General features: G+C 36.6%; 2 protein-coding genes across 3 annotated transcripts; both read right to left on the bottom strand.

Annotated features, from left to right (window-relative positions):
- Positions 1-6,079: 6,079 nt before the first annotated feature.
- Positions 6,080-8,496, bottom strand: LOC141712297 (uncharacterized). The gene is made up of 2 exons (XM_074515175.1): positions 8,017-8,496; positions 6,080-7,717 (listed from the first exon to the last, which is right to left on the bottom strand). The coding sequence occupies exon 2, from the start codon at positions 7,548-7,550 to the stop codon at positions 6,222-6,224; it is 1,329 nt and encodes a 442-aa protein (XP_074371276.1). The 5' UTR covers positions 7,551-7,717; positions 8,017-8,496; the 3' UTR covers positions 6,080-6,221.
- A 943-nt stretch (positions 8,497-9,439) lies between these two features.
- On the bottom strand, positions 9,440-12,768 carry LOC141712298 (actin-7-like). 2 transcript variants are annotated; one of them, XM_074515176.1, is made up of 6 exons: positions 12,613-12,768; positions 11,144-11,234; positions 10,635-11,028; positions 9,943-10,556; positions 9,772-9,858; positions 9,440-9,617 (listed from the first exon to the last, which is right to left on the bottom strand). In XM_074515176.1, exons 2-5 carry the CDS (start codon positions 11,201-11,203, stop codon positions 9,793-9,795), a joined length of 1,134 nt encoding a protein of 377 aa, XP_074371277.1. In that variant the 5' UTR covers positions 11,204-11,234; positions 12,613-12,768; the 3' UTR covers positions 9,440-9,617; positions 9,772-9,792. The 2 variants fall into 2 exon arrangements, with proteins under 2 accessions (XP_074371277.1, XP_074371278.1); XM_074515177.1 differs by lacking the exon at positions 12,613-12,768 and adding an exon at positions 12,461-12,502.
- Positions 12,769-17,057: the final 4,289 nt, after the last annotated feature.

Below are 17,057 nucleotides of genomic sequence, written 5' to 3'. Positions count from 1 at the left end.
TAGTTCATAACACATGACTGAGAAATCTTAGATTATAACATATTATAATATTCAAAAATATGAGCCAGTATTACATTTATGCAAATGAATGGTGACAATCACAATCCTCAGAAGCACACAACTATAATCCACCGAGCACAAAAATAACGTATTTTGCAATACATAAAGACGATAAACATGTCCAATAAATTAATGGTTACAACAAGGAGGAGCATGAAAAAATAAATTTATTTTAATGAAAATTAAATATCAAAAAAAGGAGAAATTTCAGAATTTTATACTTTGATATTTAAATATATATATATATTAATAAATGATTACGTTGACTAAATTTTTAAGATAATAAATTATGTTTAGATGTATTTTAGATCTGAATATTTTTAAATTTTGGTTATATTATTTTTAGAAGATAAGATAAGTTTGTTATGTATTAACATGTAAAAGTCACATGTGATTATAATAAAAATATATCTTATTATAATTTTAAATATACACACACCTAAAAAAATTAACAATATCGGAATATTATATTTTTTATAAGGAAATTAATTTCAAAAGATTAGACTTGAATTATTTTTTTGTATTCGGTGTCTGGTTCTAAACTAAAAAAAAATCAGGAATGTATTAAATTATTGTGTTATACAGAGATAGATATCTGAATGCATAAATAAAGTAGGAAAAGAAAAGAAAAGAAAAGCGTTACAGTGATGTCGACTTTGGTGTGTCTTACTCTGTTACTCACGTCCACTTCAGTGATGCCAGCCTCCATTTACATCAACGGGATAACCCTTTTTATCTTGCTTACTTTAACGCCCCCCTGTGACCTTTTTCTCATGTAAAAAAAATGTCTCTGTTACATACATGATACATATATTGTGCACCTTTGTAAATATATCCATAATATGTTGTGTGTTGTCACTTGTGCTACACCTATTACATTATTTTATTAATTTTGGTTTTGAAATTTTGGACCATTAATTTATTTTTTTTTATGAGATTTTATTGAACATCTAAAATTTAAAACGAGTAGAAAGTTAGAACAAATAATTTGATGTTGATTTTCTACTCATATACTTATTTTTTATATGATGTTATATGTTGTGATTGGATTTTTTGTTTATAGTTTCTTTAATTTGTAGTTTTAACTATTAATATGCTGATGTATGTTTATTTTTGTATAAATTCGGTGCACAACAATTTTCATGGCCAAAACTTATTATTATTTTTTACTATTTATTGACAATTTATCTCTTAAAATAAGTAACTTTAAAAAGAAAATTGAGCTTTAAAACTTTAATTCAATTTTAAAAATTATGTAGTCTATAATTATCAAGGCGGCACTAAAATGAAGACCATGCCTCATCATTCATGCAAGTTAGATGGATAAGATTTAATAATCTATGAGTTGCGCGGCGCTCTGCGAAAAATCAGACAAACATTATTTAGTAGTTTTAGGATCTGGGCCATCTGGCAGACAACACAAACCATAAATGTTGCTAGTTCGCAAGCTAAAAGCGTGAACACGTTAGGATTGAATCCTTACTATTGCTACTAATTGTAAGAGAAGGCAAATTCAATATATGCTCAGCCTTTCTCAAGAGTACACTATAAATTATAGTGTTCTGTGGCTATTGTAATTACCACAAGCTGCTGCAATTTCGCAAAACTATGCAAGAAAGTCTGCAGACTAAATAAATGTCTCTTGCAATATCTGTTAGCAATAAGGTCGCAATGTGTATCAGTTTATAAAAGTACTATATGTCTGCGAAACAAAGACACGAAGCAACTCCTGTTCCTATTTCAATGTCGATACTCTAGTCCACATATTTGCAAACCAGATTAATGAAGTCAGCTGGTAATACTGATCTTGAAAACAGCATTCCATCCCAATAACCAACAAGCAGGTTACCAGCAATGACAAGGCCACTTCTTGAAGAATAAAAAGATTACCACACTCTCATTAGTATTCTCAAGTAATTGAGAATTTAGGAACTCTAACTATGTTAAACCACACATTAAACATCTCAACTACATATGTTACTCTCTCATAATTTAACATACTCATACACCCAACATTCCTTTAATAAAGTTGGTTGATACTGCTAGGCTAAGACCCCTTTGGCTCCGTCAGCACATTTTATGCACAAAAGCACGAGGTGAATGTGCTCTTCATTTAAAAAATTAATTCAACTTTCAACATCAAGAAAAATGATCATCTTTAATTTCCTATGAACATCAGCATGGAGTTACAGTGCTTTGATGGAATTTTAGGGCCAAGTGAAAAATTAATGGATATATTAAGAGGGGGGAATTTTTCATTCATTTACGTCCTTCAATACAGTAAAATTTCATTGTGTGGAGACGTCAAGTTACCTTAACTACAGCAACCTCGATACCATTTCTTTTTAATGGACAATGGACAGGGCTGAGCTAGCTTAGCTCCTAGTAATCAGCTTTAACTGAATTATCACCTAACAGTCATGACAGTTTTTCGGAGAATCAAGGTGCCTATCATTTATTGGTGCAGCACTAATGACCAAGGACACAACTCTGCCTGCTATCACCTCTCATACCGTCACCTCCTATTTTGTGTACATACTTCTCAAAGAAAGGTGGTCTTTACAGAAACAACCTACTCCTAGGGCTAGTAGTAGGGGTAAGGTCTGCATAAATCCAACCCATACACTACTTCCGAGTGAGAAGTACAATGTAGTTACCAAAAAAGCCAAAGTTGTATTGATTATTATGATAGAGAGCATGCTGATTTCACAATTCAGTAATTCTTGATGAAGCTAAACTAGCAGCAAGATATACTAGAAATTATAGACATGTTAATATTGATTACGGAAACTCACTATCAGAGTGTTAGCAATGTATCATCTCATCCATACGAGATAAAATAAAAGGCAGCTGCGAAAATTATTCCTTCAGAAAATTTACTCAGACTAAAGCATAAGTTTCTTTTGCGGTAGGTCCTCTGGAAAATTTACTCACGTCAAAGATATGCACTTCATCGCAATCATCGTCTCTAACAGTATCTCAAGGTTCATCATCAAGCAACATGATGTCATGATCATCTTTTTCCATTATACTTTAATGAAACATTAAAACACATGAACAGAAATTGCATAAACACCGTAACGTGAAACTTGAATTGACACAAAGGGAGACAAGCTTCATAAATAGGAGGAAATATGAACTAATAAATAAAGTTGACAATACAGGGAGATCACAAAAAGATATGCAAGCGGAAAGACTAGAAAAGCTTGATGTTTCTCAAGAAACGTAGATACCATGTTATGCTGAGAATTCCTCCAAAAGCAAGAAACCAGAAAAGGGACTCAGCAATGCATAAAAACTTCAAAAAAAAAATAAAACAGTGTTGTTCTAGTTTGCAGTTAGCTAATAGAGGATCACCCCCAAGTGAATTTCTTGTACTGCAGAAAATTAAATACCTTCGGTAAACATGAAGAAATTTCAACTTATATCTTCTGTATCCTCGTCATCAGTAACTCTCTGACAAGGATGAAACTCCAAAATTAATAGCGCAGGTTCCTCGAACATTAATTACAAGCCATATAACTTTTGGCCATGAAAAAACTACATATGTACATATAGTCATGAAAAAACTACATATGTACATACAAATATATGTACATATGTATCTTAAGTTTGTTGAAACCAATTATTCTGTGATGCTTTGATGTCGAAATAAATTAGTTGATACCAATATTAAGAAATTAATGACAGTCTAAAAAACAATCAACATTTAACTCAACTTCCCAAAAGCTATTACCAAGACCAGGTAAGCTATGATAACCACGAATTGTTTTTTGAAGAAAAATAATTCATTAAACTGAATATACTCAGCTTGTAATTTTTGAGGGAACTGGGCCCAAAACTGTTAGATATAGAACAGAACCATAAAGCACATTCAAAAAAAGGTAAAAGAATGAAATTTTTTTACAAGTAGGTTTAGGTATCGAAAGATCAAGCTTGTATAACATAAATATCTCATTAGGCATATTGATAATGACTTTAAAAGTAGTACGTAACTAACCTAGTGAGTCGAGACAATAAAGGACAATAACTTTAAAACTATAACATAACTAACCTCATGAGTCGTAAATATCTACAAACAATGAAAATGCACAGCATTCTCAGTCTCAAACCTCATTCTGTCAAAAAATACAACATAGATTAAATAATGAGATTTTTTTAATGAAAAAGATAAAGACAAGGACTACATGAAATAGTCCTCAAAGAGAGACTACCTTAAGGAAACCTAACTCGAACTACAACCCAAATCAGTCTTTTGAAAAGCACGCCTAAAAGATAGGCGCTTATAAGGCATAAGGGGGCGTTGGGTGCAGTTAAGGCCTTAGATGCGCGTTACTGAAATAATAAGGAAAGAAAAAAACTTTCTGTGCATTAACAGTTTACCTTGTTTATCCCAAAGCAATTTATACCTATGTCGAACAGAAATCTATGCTTTATTGTTTGCTTCCTAAAAGTTCTGTGACAGGGGTATTAATGACCATTCTACCATAAAAAATGCAAATATAGCAGTGTTAGTAGAGTTTCATAGCTGCATCACGCTTGGATAATCAGACTTTGCTGCTATCCGGTGAATTTAGCTATATATGTATAGAAGTAATGTTACTTAAATTCATTACTCATCATAAATCTAGATGTTAATATTATTTTGGCCATACAATTTACTGTCACTTTATATACTATGCACTATGATTAATGCTATGTAAAATTTAACTTATTTGTCTATATTACATCTATATTTGGAAGTTTACATTGTAACAGTTGTGCCTCGCTTCAATGAGGCACGCACCTCGCCTTTGCACCTTAAAGAACACTGATCCAAACTAGCTGCGTGCCACTTAAAAAAAAGTTTTTTTGCATAGCATCAATGACCAGTAAAGAAGCCATATGATGGCTGGTAACAGACCCCGACTCCCCACTACCATGTTGTAGCTACAGTAATGAATTTAAAGCTATAATCGATATGGTACCTATTTCAGTGTTTAAAGCAGACTGCTAGATAATATAAGACACAGCTGGGGCCTTCCTCCACCTTTAGGTTTTAGATGAGCTGGTTACTTAGCATGGTAGTCTAGATAGGGATCTCAGATTCAAGTCCTTTCTCCCCCATTTATTTCATTTGATTATTTGTCTGTCTATCTGGTTCTGGTTAATCGTACTTCAGATGAGCTGGTTAAATGCAAGAATGCAAGATAACAACAATTTTCTGGCAACCATTAAAAAAATGGTGAACATGCATCACTTAGCATGCAATTGCCACGAGGAAAGATGATGAAAACATTACAATGAGAGATCACACAAAATTTGTTTCTGGTTAATGTACTTTGAAATGAGCCGGTTAAATGCAAGAAGACAAGATAGTAACAATTTCCTAGCAACCATTAAGAAATGAACATACATTATTTAGCATGCAATTGCCCGTTAGGAAAGAAGATAAAAACATTTTAATGAGACATCAGATAAAATTTGCTTCGCAATTCTGATATGCAGACATGGGCATTATAGTGGAGATTTGATAGGGGAAAATAGCAGTCTTGCAAACTCAAAAGGCCATATTTATTATACAAGCCGCTTCATATTGCAACATTTCCCTACCATATACAGAAAACAACTTGCAAGGAGTATTATGTTTCTTAAATACTAAGATCTACTATGTGCATACTGATAGAGAAGCAAAGCACTTACCTGCTTGTAGCTTGAGCCTTGAAGTCTTGATATTGTGAGCTTTCCTAGTTACCGCTTCACCTCAACACAAGAATTGTAGGGACCCTGATTCCCTTTTAAAAACTTATTGGTCTTCCAACATTGTAAGCAATAGAGACAAGATGCAAGTGAAATAAAACTGCAAAATGATATTAACAGTACAAAGCGAAAGTATCATGCCGCTAACCAAATTACAATCTAGAGTAACAAGTTCAAGAGTTGCGTTAGAAAAAAAAAGTACCAAAAAGATGATATTAAAGGAGGCCCAGATGCTGCACATTTATAAATATTAGGCTAAATCTTTAAGATAAAAGCTAGATAATAAAAATGATTAATTTATCATATGCCAGCAGACACATTAACTAACACAAGTTTTCCAATTCAATTTTATGTATTATTGTCTACAGCACAATAATGCTAAAACTTCTCAAACTAATTGCAAGTATAAAGATACAGAGTAATCAGTTATCTGTGCCCATCTCCTTGTGCTTCAGTTCTAATGCCATGTGCTCATTCTCTAGTTTCATCCTCTCATTTTCCATTTTCATCATCTCCAGCTCTTTGTCTCTTTTCCTGCAACATCTTTGCCACTTAAACCGTTCTTTCTCCAATTCTAACATCTGCACCTGAAGTTGTAGCTTCTGTCTTTCAATTTGCATTGAATGATGCTCCATCCACTGTGCTTGCGACACATTTGCATTCATAACTTCTGGTAATACTTGATTCATATCAACATGAGCAACTTGTGCTTGAGAGTTAAAAGTTCTGTTACAGTCCAAAGAAGAGACGGACTTACCAAAGGCATTACTTTCATGACCCCGACATTGTTTAACCCTCTTCAAAGAAACCCCTGCCATCCCATATGTTTCTTTGTGATCCCCATGGGATGCATGATTTTCCACATCTCGATCTTCCATCTCTATGTCTTGATCATCATCGTCAATTTCATGGTGTGGGTGCTTCCTTGTGTCATTCTCGGGATCATCTTTGCTTCTGAGAGCCAACCTCAAAGAATGCTGCAATTCAGGATCTGGAGGCAGATGCAGCCGATTTCCGTTATGATAAGAACACATCTCTTCATAATACAAATGTTTTGAACTAAGAATTTTCCTAACTTCCTCTTTCAGTTTCTCCGGTATGTGATCCATCACCTCCAAAAGTGAGTTATTCTCAACAACTTCACAAGAAGTTCCCCTCCCAAGGATCTCATTTAGTCTCTTATACCTTTTATTAAGATCATTAAACTTATCTTCGCACTGTTGAGGTGAAACAAAATGACCCCTTTCAGCCATAACCTTTGAAACCGATTTCCATTTACCTTTCTTCTGTAGATTTGCATATTTCCTTCTTGCCCCACCACCGTACTCCGCAGCAGCGTCCTCGCCTATGTATGAAACAGCAGTTATCAAAATTCTAACCATTGTATCAGTCCATTTCACTCGATGCCAGGGTGAAATATTCTTTCCTCTACTCCCATGACTATGACCATCAGCAGCATCATCTGTCAAATTCAGCTCCTCATCATCACTTGCAGAATGCTTACCCCTATCAACTTTACAGTATTCAGCCATAGAAACTGTCTGATCATAATCTTGTCTGCCTCCAGTTGGACGGGCAAAATTTTCATGGATCGACGGATGAGCAATCGGCCCTTGTCTAGGACTAGAATTATGTTGATGCTGGAGTGAAGATGGTTGTTGATGATGGTGCACTCTCATAGACCCTTGCAAGTCAAGTCCTCCATACGACCCCATTCCAAGCATATTTCCCGATTGCAAATTACCTTCCATTTTCCGCTACTACAAGGGACTCTCACCAAACTTACAAAAAAACCCGTAACCTAGAAACCCTTTATCAAACTCGATTTATAGCTATACACCAACATACATACACAAAATCACATCAATTGCCACATTTTCTACTCCATCGAATCCACCCCTCAATATACCTCTTAAATCTACAATGCAAAATCAACCAAAACCCAAATCACCGCCTCAAAAATATCTCATTTCCAACTAATAATATCAACACAAATCAACAACCAATTTGAAAAAGACACAAACTTTACAAAAAAGCACATACAAATCATCTCTAAAAATCAACCACCAAAATCAACTAATCAAGAAAAAGACAACAACTTTCACCACTCAAAAAAACATCAAACAAGGATTTACAGCAGTAAACATAAGTAGATTTACACATATATCCACACAATTGGTAAAGAACAATAAAAAATGAGTCTTTTTTAGAACTTACACAAATTGATAGCTGAGAGAGATCAAGAAACTCAAAGGGTATTCTCCAAACTGATGAAAAAGAAGTTGAGAGCTTTAGTGAGGTTGGAGGAAAACTGGGAAGATCTGAATATAAATAATGAAATAAAAAGAAATGGTATTATTATATTTGTAAATAAAAAAGATGTAGTGGTGACAAATAAGGGTTTATGCAGATACAATGAATGGGAATTGATGGGGGCCAGTTTTAAGTTAAAAAATGTTGTGATGCCCCCCTGAGGCTGAGGAAAAGGGAAGAAAAGGCCAAAAGCTGATGGGCTATCAAGTATCAACACTGAGGAAACCTGAACAAAACAAACACAGGGGAGCTAAAAGTGTGCACTACCAAAATGTTAAGCACTGCCTGCTGTATATATTCTAGACTCTAGAGTATATTATCAGGATTTCTTCAGTATAGGGATATCTAATCATAGATTTTGTCTTGGATTTTAGTTTATTGTATTGCAATAAAGTATGTTAGCATAATTTTTTAGATTTTTAAAGATGGGTTTATGCTAAGATTGTTCGAGGAGGGTGGACTAATAACGTATAAAGGAATAAATGTTAAATATAATTTTTTAATATAATACACGAAACATGAAGTTACATTACGCGAAAGTATACGACATGATGAAGTCTAATTAGAACCGGGTAAGTCTAATTAGAACTGGGTCAACCGTTGTAATTCTAATTAAAAATTTGTTAGTGGGCAAATTAGCAGACTATGTCACAATTTTTCACATATCCTGAAAGAATTTTTGGTAATACACATATCTTTATAAGAAATATATACTCAGAAATAGCACAAACTAGGCAAAACCGGTGGACGCTGGGCGCATTCACTGATACACATATTTAACATAAGACGAAAGATAATTACAAAATTTAGGTTTAATTAATATTTGATGAGAATTATTTTTCAAAAAAATGTAAATGAGAAAATAGAGAGAATGCTTTAGAGTTTAGAGTATCACTAGTAAAACGCAACAATAGTAACCATTTTAATCGAACAGAGATACAGAGATGGTGGGATTTTTGACGAGACCGTTCTGCTACAGAGTTGGACCGTCAAAAACTGACAGCTGAGTCCGGAGCAAGACAAGATTTTAAGCATCAGAATATATCACATACTAACACTTTGACACAGAGTTTACATTTCAGCTTTTGTTTATTTAGTAGAATAGATTCAAAACTTGAATCCAACATTTGTTAAGCCTAGTTTGAAACTTAAAATCATGGTTTGGTCGAGCTCAATTGAGTTTGAACTCGTGCCTAAAGTGCACGGCTCAATTACATCCGAATCTGAGAGGAGGAAAATCCATGCAAACCATGTTGGTAGAATATGCTAATATTTATTTTCGCAAGCTCCATCTTTATTAGGGTCTAACTATTTAACAAGTTTTGGATAAACATAACAAACGGATATACCATAAACCTTCTGATGACAGATTATAGCTAAAAGCCAAAACCAAGCCTGATTATACATAAACACAGAGTCTAATGCATAAACATATCCCATGAAACAGAACTGAAAGACATAACACAACCAACTTGCTGCTACTTGTTGACAGAGGTATCCCAAACCTGAAACAATGTGAAAACGCAAATATTAGGCAATCTGGGGAGTGAACCAACATTATCGAATGCCTAAGACATTAAAGAGCACTTTTATTGATATCAAATTTAATCAAATCTCACATGACAGATTCAAATTATAAAAAAGACTAATATCACTCACACGGATCATTTCATATCCATCTCAAAAGCATTTTCTGTGAACAATTGAAGGACCAGACTCATCATACTCTGCCTTTGTGATCCACATCTGAGCCAAAACGATAATCAAGATATAAAGAAAATATTATAATGTATAAACGAGAATCATGAGCTCTAGAAGAGAGATTATAACCTGCTGGAAGGTACTAAGAGATGCCAGGATCGAACCCCCTATCCATACACTGTACTTTCTCTCAGGTGGTGCTACAATTTTGATCTTCATGCTGCTAGGAGCAAGAGCAGCTATTTCTTTTCTCATTCGGTCTGCAATACCAGGGAACATAGTGGAGCCACCACTGAGAACAATATTTCCATACAAATCTCTCCTAATGTCAACATCAGACTTCATGATCGAGTTATAGGTCGTTTCATGAACTCCTGCAACTTCCATTCCAATCAGTGATGGCTGGAACAAGACTTCTGCACAACGAAACCTCTCAGCTCCGATAGTGATCATCTGTCCATCCGGAAGCTCATAATTCTTCTCCACTGAGGAGCTGCTCCTAGCAATGTCCAGCTCCTGCTCAAAGTCCATAGCAACATAAGCAAGTTTCTCCTTAACGTCTCGCACAATTTCCCTTTCAGCAGTAGTCGTGAACATGTAACCTCTTTCAGTGAGAATCTTCATGAGATAATCCGTGAGATCACGGCCAGCAAGATCCAAACGAAGAATGGCATGGGGGAGGGCATATCCCTCATAAATAGGAACTGTGTGACTCACACCATCACCAGAATCAAGCACAATACCTGCGTAAAAAACACCATGTCACCACAAGCACATTCCATAATTTATAAATATGTAGTGATATATATAATCATACTAACCAGTTGTGCGACCACTTGCATAAAGGGAAAGAACTGCCTGGATAGCAACATACATTGCTGGCACATCGAATGTCTCAAACATGATTTGGGTCATTTTTTCTCTATTTGCTTTGGGATTAAGTGGTGCCTCAGTAAGAAGTACTGGATGCTCTTCTGGACCAACACGAAGCTCATTGTAGAAGGTGTGATGCCAAATCTTCTCCATATCATCCCAATTGTTAACTATGCCATGCTCAATCGGGTACTTCAAAGTGAGGATACCTCTTTTTGATTGAGCTTCATCTCCAACATAAGCATCTTTCTGGCCCATACCGACCATTACGCCTGTATGTCGAGGGCGACCAACTATACTAGGGAACACTGCCCTTGGTGCATCATCACCGGCAAAGCCAGCCTGTCAAATTAAAACACTGTATAAGATATATTTTTACAGAGAAAATAGTAGACACAGCACCTGATGTCCTTGCACTATGACAAAGCTTTAAGTAACTATCTGTTATTCGTCTAACCTTCACCATCCCAGTTCCGTTGTCAACAACAAGTGGTTGAATTTCCTCTGCATCAGCCATCTCAAACAAACTGCAGTTGGAGAAAATATCTCTGAAAAAAGACTGGTGTGTCAGGATAGTCTAGAAGCAACCAAAATAATGTAACTTTCCAATTTATGTTATGAGGAGGCTACTTTTTGCTTTTTGGAAAAATCATTATTAAATATTATGAGAAATCAGAGATTTTATTAATACTATCAAAATATGTTAAATATATTTTATCTATTTATAACAGCGATCCAGTAGTTTCCTGATGTATGTGTTGTCTAACATATTAGGTATCCAGTAGTCAAATAATGACTACAAAAAGGTTAATTAAAAGACGAAATCACTTATATACGTAATACATTCATGTTCATTTTCGACTCTTTGAGAAAAGAATATCAAGGGTAGTAGTGGCAGATAATAAAAAGGTATCATCAATTTTTGAAGCTATAGGCAAATAAAACAAAATCACACAGGTTCAAGTCATTAGCAAGAACAAGAAATTAGAAACTTATGGTTTGAAACCATTAGCATGAAACAGAATACAACACAGACACTTGTCTGTATCGATAAGTCTTCCAAATCGCTTATGACACCGGTCCCACATTATATTGAATACCTTGTAATTTAATTTTTGATGTTAATCTATAAGTTTGTATAGATAACTCAAGTATTGAACATGAAACCTCACACAACTCCAGCCAGGAGTAAGTGAGTAACATTTAATCAAGTTTATCAAATAACAATAAAGTTAAAAATCAAGTAAACCGAGGCACAGATGATGCATACCTCTATAAGTACGAAGTTTATGATTTTGACACCAAAATTTAATCGTTAATTCAGATGCAAACTAGGTCCATAAGAAAGAGGTGCAAAAATATATAAAATAAAATAAACTGAGGTCTATATGAAAGGCACGAAAGAAGTGTTAAACATGTGACCTTACCCTCAACCAACAACTATAGCATATTAGAACTTTAATGTGTCTTAGCTATCGCCTTCAAATTACACTAACATATATCAATGAAAGTTGCAGAAAAAACAAATAAATTAGTGTACCAATTAAATGTTTTTGTTGGTTAAACAAAGTTCTATTCATGTGATCCAATACTGTGCAATTCACGGTGCAGGATTAGTCGTGGTAAGAGCAAGCCATGCCCGGACACCATGTAAACCAAAAATAAAAAAGTTTTATTCATGTGGAAGACACTTTGTAGCACATACCAGTGTACAAGTAGAATATAATTGCAACAAGTTTTTTAAGTAAAATTTACAAAGGAGAAAAGAAGCTACCTAAAATTATTAAGCAGAAGATAAAATCACAACAGAGGACCATATATAATTAACATACAAAGCAAGAAGATGATGATATGTAAAACTGCAAATAAACAAAAAAAAAGTGCTATAAACTTATAGAGTGAAGCAGTTTGAAGAATAGTACGTACCTTGATCAGTAGAGAATGGTGTTTTGGAGAGAGAGAGAGAGGAGGGTTTATGTAAGGACAAAGATGGAAACGCACGAAGCAACGACGGGGGGCACGAATATTATGAAGAGAGAGAAGGGGGTGCCTGTTTTGTAGTAATCTCCTACGTATTTTTTATCCTCTTTTTCGGACGTGTCCTTATTTACATTTTCTCCGACTATTACACTGCTTTCTTTCCTTTTTTTTTCTTTTCAAATATCGGTTACTTCCGCACTATTTTTTAGGACTGTTTTGGTAACGGAGAATATAATATTTTTATTTTTTTAAGTTTATTATTATTTAGGGGTCCTGTTCCCTTACAATCATGTGTCAGAGACCCTTAACCAACACATTATTTCATGGCTGTTGGATTGACCAGGATTAAAATAAAAAAATTCGTCCATTCGCGCTTTTTTTCCGCGGAAAGTTGCCCTTCCACGCTTTTTTTTCCGCAGAACCTGTAATGACAAATTTGCCCTTAAACTGTTTTCGCGCTTATTTTACGCGGAAGCCCTGGAGATCAATTAAACACAGTTTCAACCCGGTTACAGTTAGTATTAGCATAAAACTCTTTACACACGATATATACACGATTTTTGGGCGACTAGAGTGCGATTGGATGCCGATTAGAGTGCGCTTGGAGAGGAGAGTGAATAAACACGAATCAACAAGCGTAAAATGTTCAATTTTTCTCTAGTTTTTATGTTTGGGTCGGGTTATTAATCGGGTTTTTAGGGTTCTTGAATAGAGATCGGGTTTTCAATCGGGTTTTTAGGGTTCTTGAATAGAAATCGTAATTAATCCGTGCGAGATTATGTTGTTGTTGCTAGTAATCGGTGTATGTAATTGTATATAATCATGTATGTATATGTTGTGATTTTTTTATATGTTTTGCACTTCTAGATGGGGTTTTCTTGATTATTGTTTATTTTTATCTTTATGATTTGGGGTTTTGTGTAATGCAGTTAGTGCTAGTTTGTTTGATGCATGTGGGTATTTTTCAATTGGATTTCTTGTAATTGTGTTCTTGTTCTTTATTAAGTTGTAAATATTGTATATGACTCTTGAACTTAATTCTGGATTTATAATTGGATGGTTCAATCTCAGTAATGTTCTTTATTAAGTTGTAATCGTGTATGTATATGTTATAATAATCGTGTTGTCCTGGCGATTTATAATCCTTGTATAATCGTGTTATTTGAATTTCAATTGCGTAATCCCTGTAATACCATTGCATAATCCCTTATGTTTGAATCGTGTCCTTGTGGTGAATGATTGCGTGAATGTCATAGTTGTGGATGATTGAGAATTGATGTGTATTATTGTTGTTGGGATAGCTTATACATATAAATTTATGGATTATATGGTTTACATCAAGATTATTGAATTATTTTTATGTTATTATTTCAGGATGGATAACATATTGCCGGGTCCAGTTAGTCATGACATTATCTTTGATAACTCCTATCATGTGAGTTCAGATGTTTGGGAGGGACATGAGCGGGATCCTTTGGAGTGTTATTGTGGGAACAAGAACATATGTAGGTGGGTTTTGTCTGATGCACAGAAGGACTTGTTGCATAGCATTGGTTTTGGTGTGTTTGCAAATCCGGGCGTGGTTTTGTAGAATGATGCTAGGCTTGTCACGACACTTGTGGAGAGGTGGCGTCCCGAGACCCACACCTTCTTCATGAGACAGGGGAAATGACAGTGACTTTGGAGGATGTTGGTTATATCTTGGGTTTACCGGTTGCTGGACATGCGTTAGTTGGCAACGGTCTGGATAGTGGTTTGGCGTATTTTTCGAGACACTGGTTTGAGCCGTTGGATGAAGACGAGGTGAAGGAGGCATGTGCCAGAGCCGGCATAAAGTACACATGGTTGTATAAGAGATATGGGAGGGCTGATCCGGGTCTTGATCCGAGGAGGATTGCTATTCACACACAGGCATACTTGCTCTTGGTCGTTGGTTCTGTTCTATTTCCTACCAGTAGCAGGAATGTGGTGCACCCGAAGTACATTGGACACCTCCGCTATCTTACGGGTGTGCAGAGATGGTCTTGGGGTTCTGCGGTTCTTTCATATATGTATAGGGGGCTCGAACATGCAGCACAGAAAGGGGCCAAGAGGATTGCATGTTGTACGTGGTTGTTGCAGCTGTGGGCATATGAGCGGTTTTTGATTGAGAGACCTCTTCCTGATCCTATCAGGGATTCATATCCAGTTGCTGAGTTCTGGGCTAGGCCGGTTGAGGAGGTTGTTGATGAGGAGGAGGAGGCCGATGAGGAGGCGGAGGAGGAGCCTAAGGGGAAGAAGGGGAAGAAGGGAAATGAGGTGAAGGGGAATGAGGTGAAGGGGAAGGAGGTGAAAGGGAAGTAGGGGAAGGAGGTTAGGGGGAAGAAGGTACCGGAGGTGAAGGAGGTTAAGGGTAAGGGTAGGGGAAAGAGGGAAAGGGTAAGGTGCAGGCTGGCGTTGTTTCTGATGATCCTATGGATGAGGATGTTCCCGGGACTGGGATTGTTGTTAAGAGGAAACGGGCTATAGGTAGGCGTGATAGTAGATTGGCGCCTCATCATAGTTTGCTACATTATAGAGGCGAGTTTGATGGAGTTGCAGCTGATATTGTGGCGTGGACGCCATATGCCCACTTTCACGAGGTGGAGGAGGATTCAGATGGGGATCAATGACATATCGGCTGAGGATTGGGAGGCTCATTTCTTTGGTCTTGCCAGGTTTCCAGTGCTATGCTACGATGTTGTTGAGCATCATCATTCTGATAGGGTGATGAGACAGTTCAGGTTCAGACAGGGTATTCCACGATCACCTGTTAACATGATAGAGTATAGGAAGCCTATGATTCCGTTTAATCCCTATGACTGGCGGGGTATATGATTTGCTGAGATTGGTGAGTGGACCCGTTTTAGTTAGCACCCCGAGGTTGGAGTTTTCCATCAGCCAGACGCAGTGGATGACACAGGCTACATGCAGTGGTACTCAGGCATTGCACGGATGCGTGTTGGGAAGCCACAACCATTTCCAGAGCCACAGTATAGCACCCGGGAGTTGTTTAACAACTCCCAGGCATTTGACCTTGTAAGTTTGTTAATAATTGTTTCCCCGATATTTTTTAGAATTGTTTCCTCCTTTGCATTATAGTAACATCTGATTATATGCCACAAATGTTTTTTGCAGATACAGAAGGGGTTGGCATGTCTGCAAGCTATGGATAGTAGCATTCCCCCTGAGTATGAGCAGGAGTTTGGGAGGATTGCCCCTATATTTCTCAAGCCGTACGGTCGATTCATGCAGGATGTTAGAGGTCCGACATATATGGCTCCAGTGTTCCAGCATGTTCATCTTTCTCCCGAGGCGATGAGGCCTACAGTTGGAGAGACTCGAGAGGCCGATGTAATTGACATGACACAACCGTCTCAGCAAGTGTCACAGGGCCTGACACAGGCATCTGTATTTGCAGCAAGGTCGTCTTCGAGGGCTGAGAAGATGGATATCCGCCGCCCTGTGGAAGAGAAATGGGGGATAAATAAGAGACTAAAGTGGGAGAGGATGGACGCTATTAGGAGGGATTGGGTATGGGGTGGTTTTCCCGGAAGTGGTCCTATTAAACACGATCTTAAGTGGACCTTGGACACAAGTGTTATGCAGAGTTTGGAACCCAAAGCATGGCTAGATGATAGGATCATATATGCCTACATGGTATAATCTTTGACCTTCTTTCATTTATGTTGTTCTTTTTATTTCACTTATGGTATAACTATTTCTTGCAGTGGTTGTTGCGTGATCGTGAGGAGGCCATAACTGCCGCGGGGGTGTATTTGAGGATGCCTTCATACTACTTCATGGATCCACTTTTTATGGAGTTGGCGAAGAAAGTGGACTACTCACGTACCTATTATGCGAGGACCTTGAATTTCTTTCTTAATTGGGCGAGTTGTGGGGTAGGTCCACCAATTAACCAGGTGGACTACATATTTCTTCCCGCGAACGTGAACGAGAACCATTGGATTCTCATGGTATTTTCTGTGAAGGAATGGGGCGTGATGGTACTTGATCCTATGAACTACAATGCTAAATATCCTGAAGAGGAAGAGTGTGTGGTAATAGTTCCTCGACGACACCTTATATTGTAATTTCTAAATCTTTCCTTATTACTTTCGTGAACTGATGTTGTTTTTTGTTGTGTGTTAGGTTGGAGTTGATACAGGTATGTTTGGTAATGTTGGGAAGAATAGAAATTTCTCAGATGAAGAGCCTTTAGTACATGTTTGGGATGCAATACCTAAACAAGATAACTACTCAGATTGCGGTGTGTACGTGTGCAAATATATGGACTACACCTTGCAGGGATATGACCTCGCTAAAGTGTGTTGGGATGCCTCGAACGTGGAGACCTTTAGTTATAGGATTGC

The sequence above is a fragment of the Apium graveolens genome, chromosome 3 (genome assembly GCF_009905375.1).
Source record: "Apium graveolens cultivar Ventura chromosome 3, ASM990537v1, whole genome shotgun sequence".
NCBI classification, from domain to species: Eukaryota; Viridiplantae; Streptophyta; class Magnoliopsida; order Apiales; family Apiaceae; genus Apium; species Apium graveolens.
This window is presented reverse-complemented; position numbering and strand designations above follow the sequence as displayed.

Coding starts and splice junctions, on each gene's coding strand:
- LOC141712297 (XM_074515175.1), bottom strand. CDS start 7,550: ATGGAAGGTAATTTGCAATCGGGAAATATGCTTGGAATGGGGTCGTAT.
- LOC141712298 (XM_074515176.1), bottom strand. CDS start 11,203: ATGGCTGATGCAGAGGAAATTCAACCACTTGTTGTTGACAACGGAACT. Junction 11,029..11,143: donor ACGGAACTGGGATGGTGAAG/GTTAGACGAATA, acceptor TTAATTTGACAG/GCTGGCTTTGCCGGTGATGA. Junction 9,859..9,942: donor CTCTTAGTACCTTCCAGCAG/GTTATAATCTCT, acceptor GTTTTGGCTCAG/ATGTGGATCACAAAGGCAGA.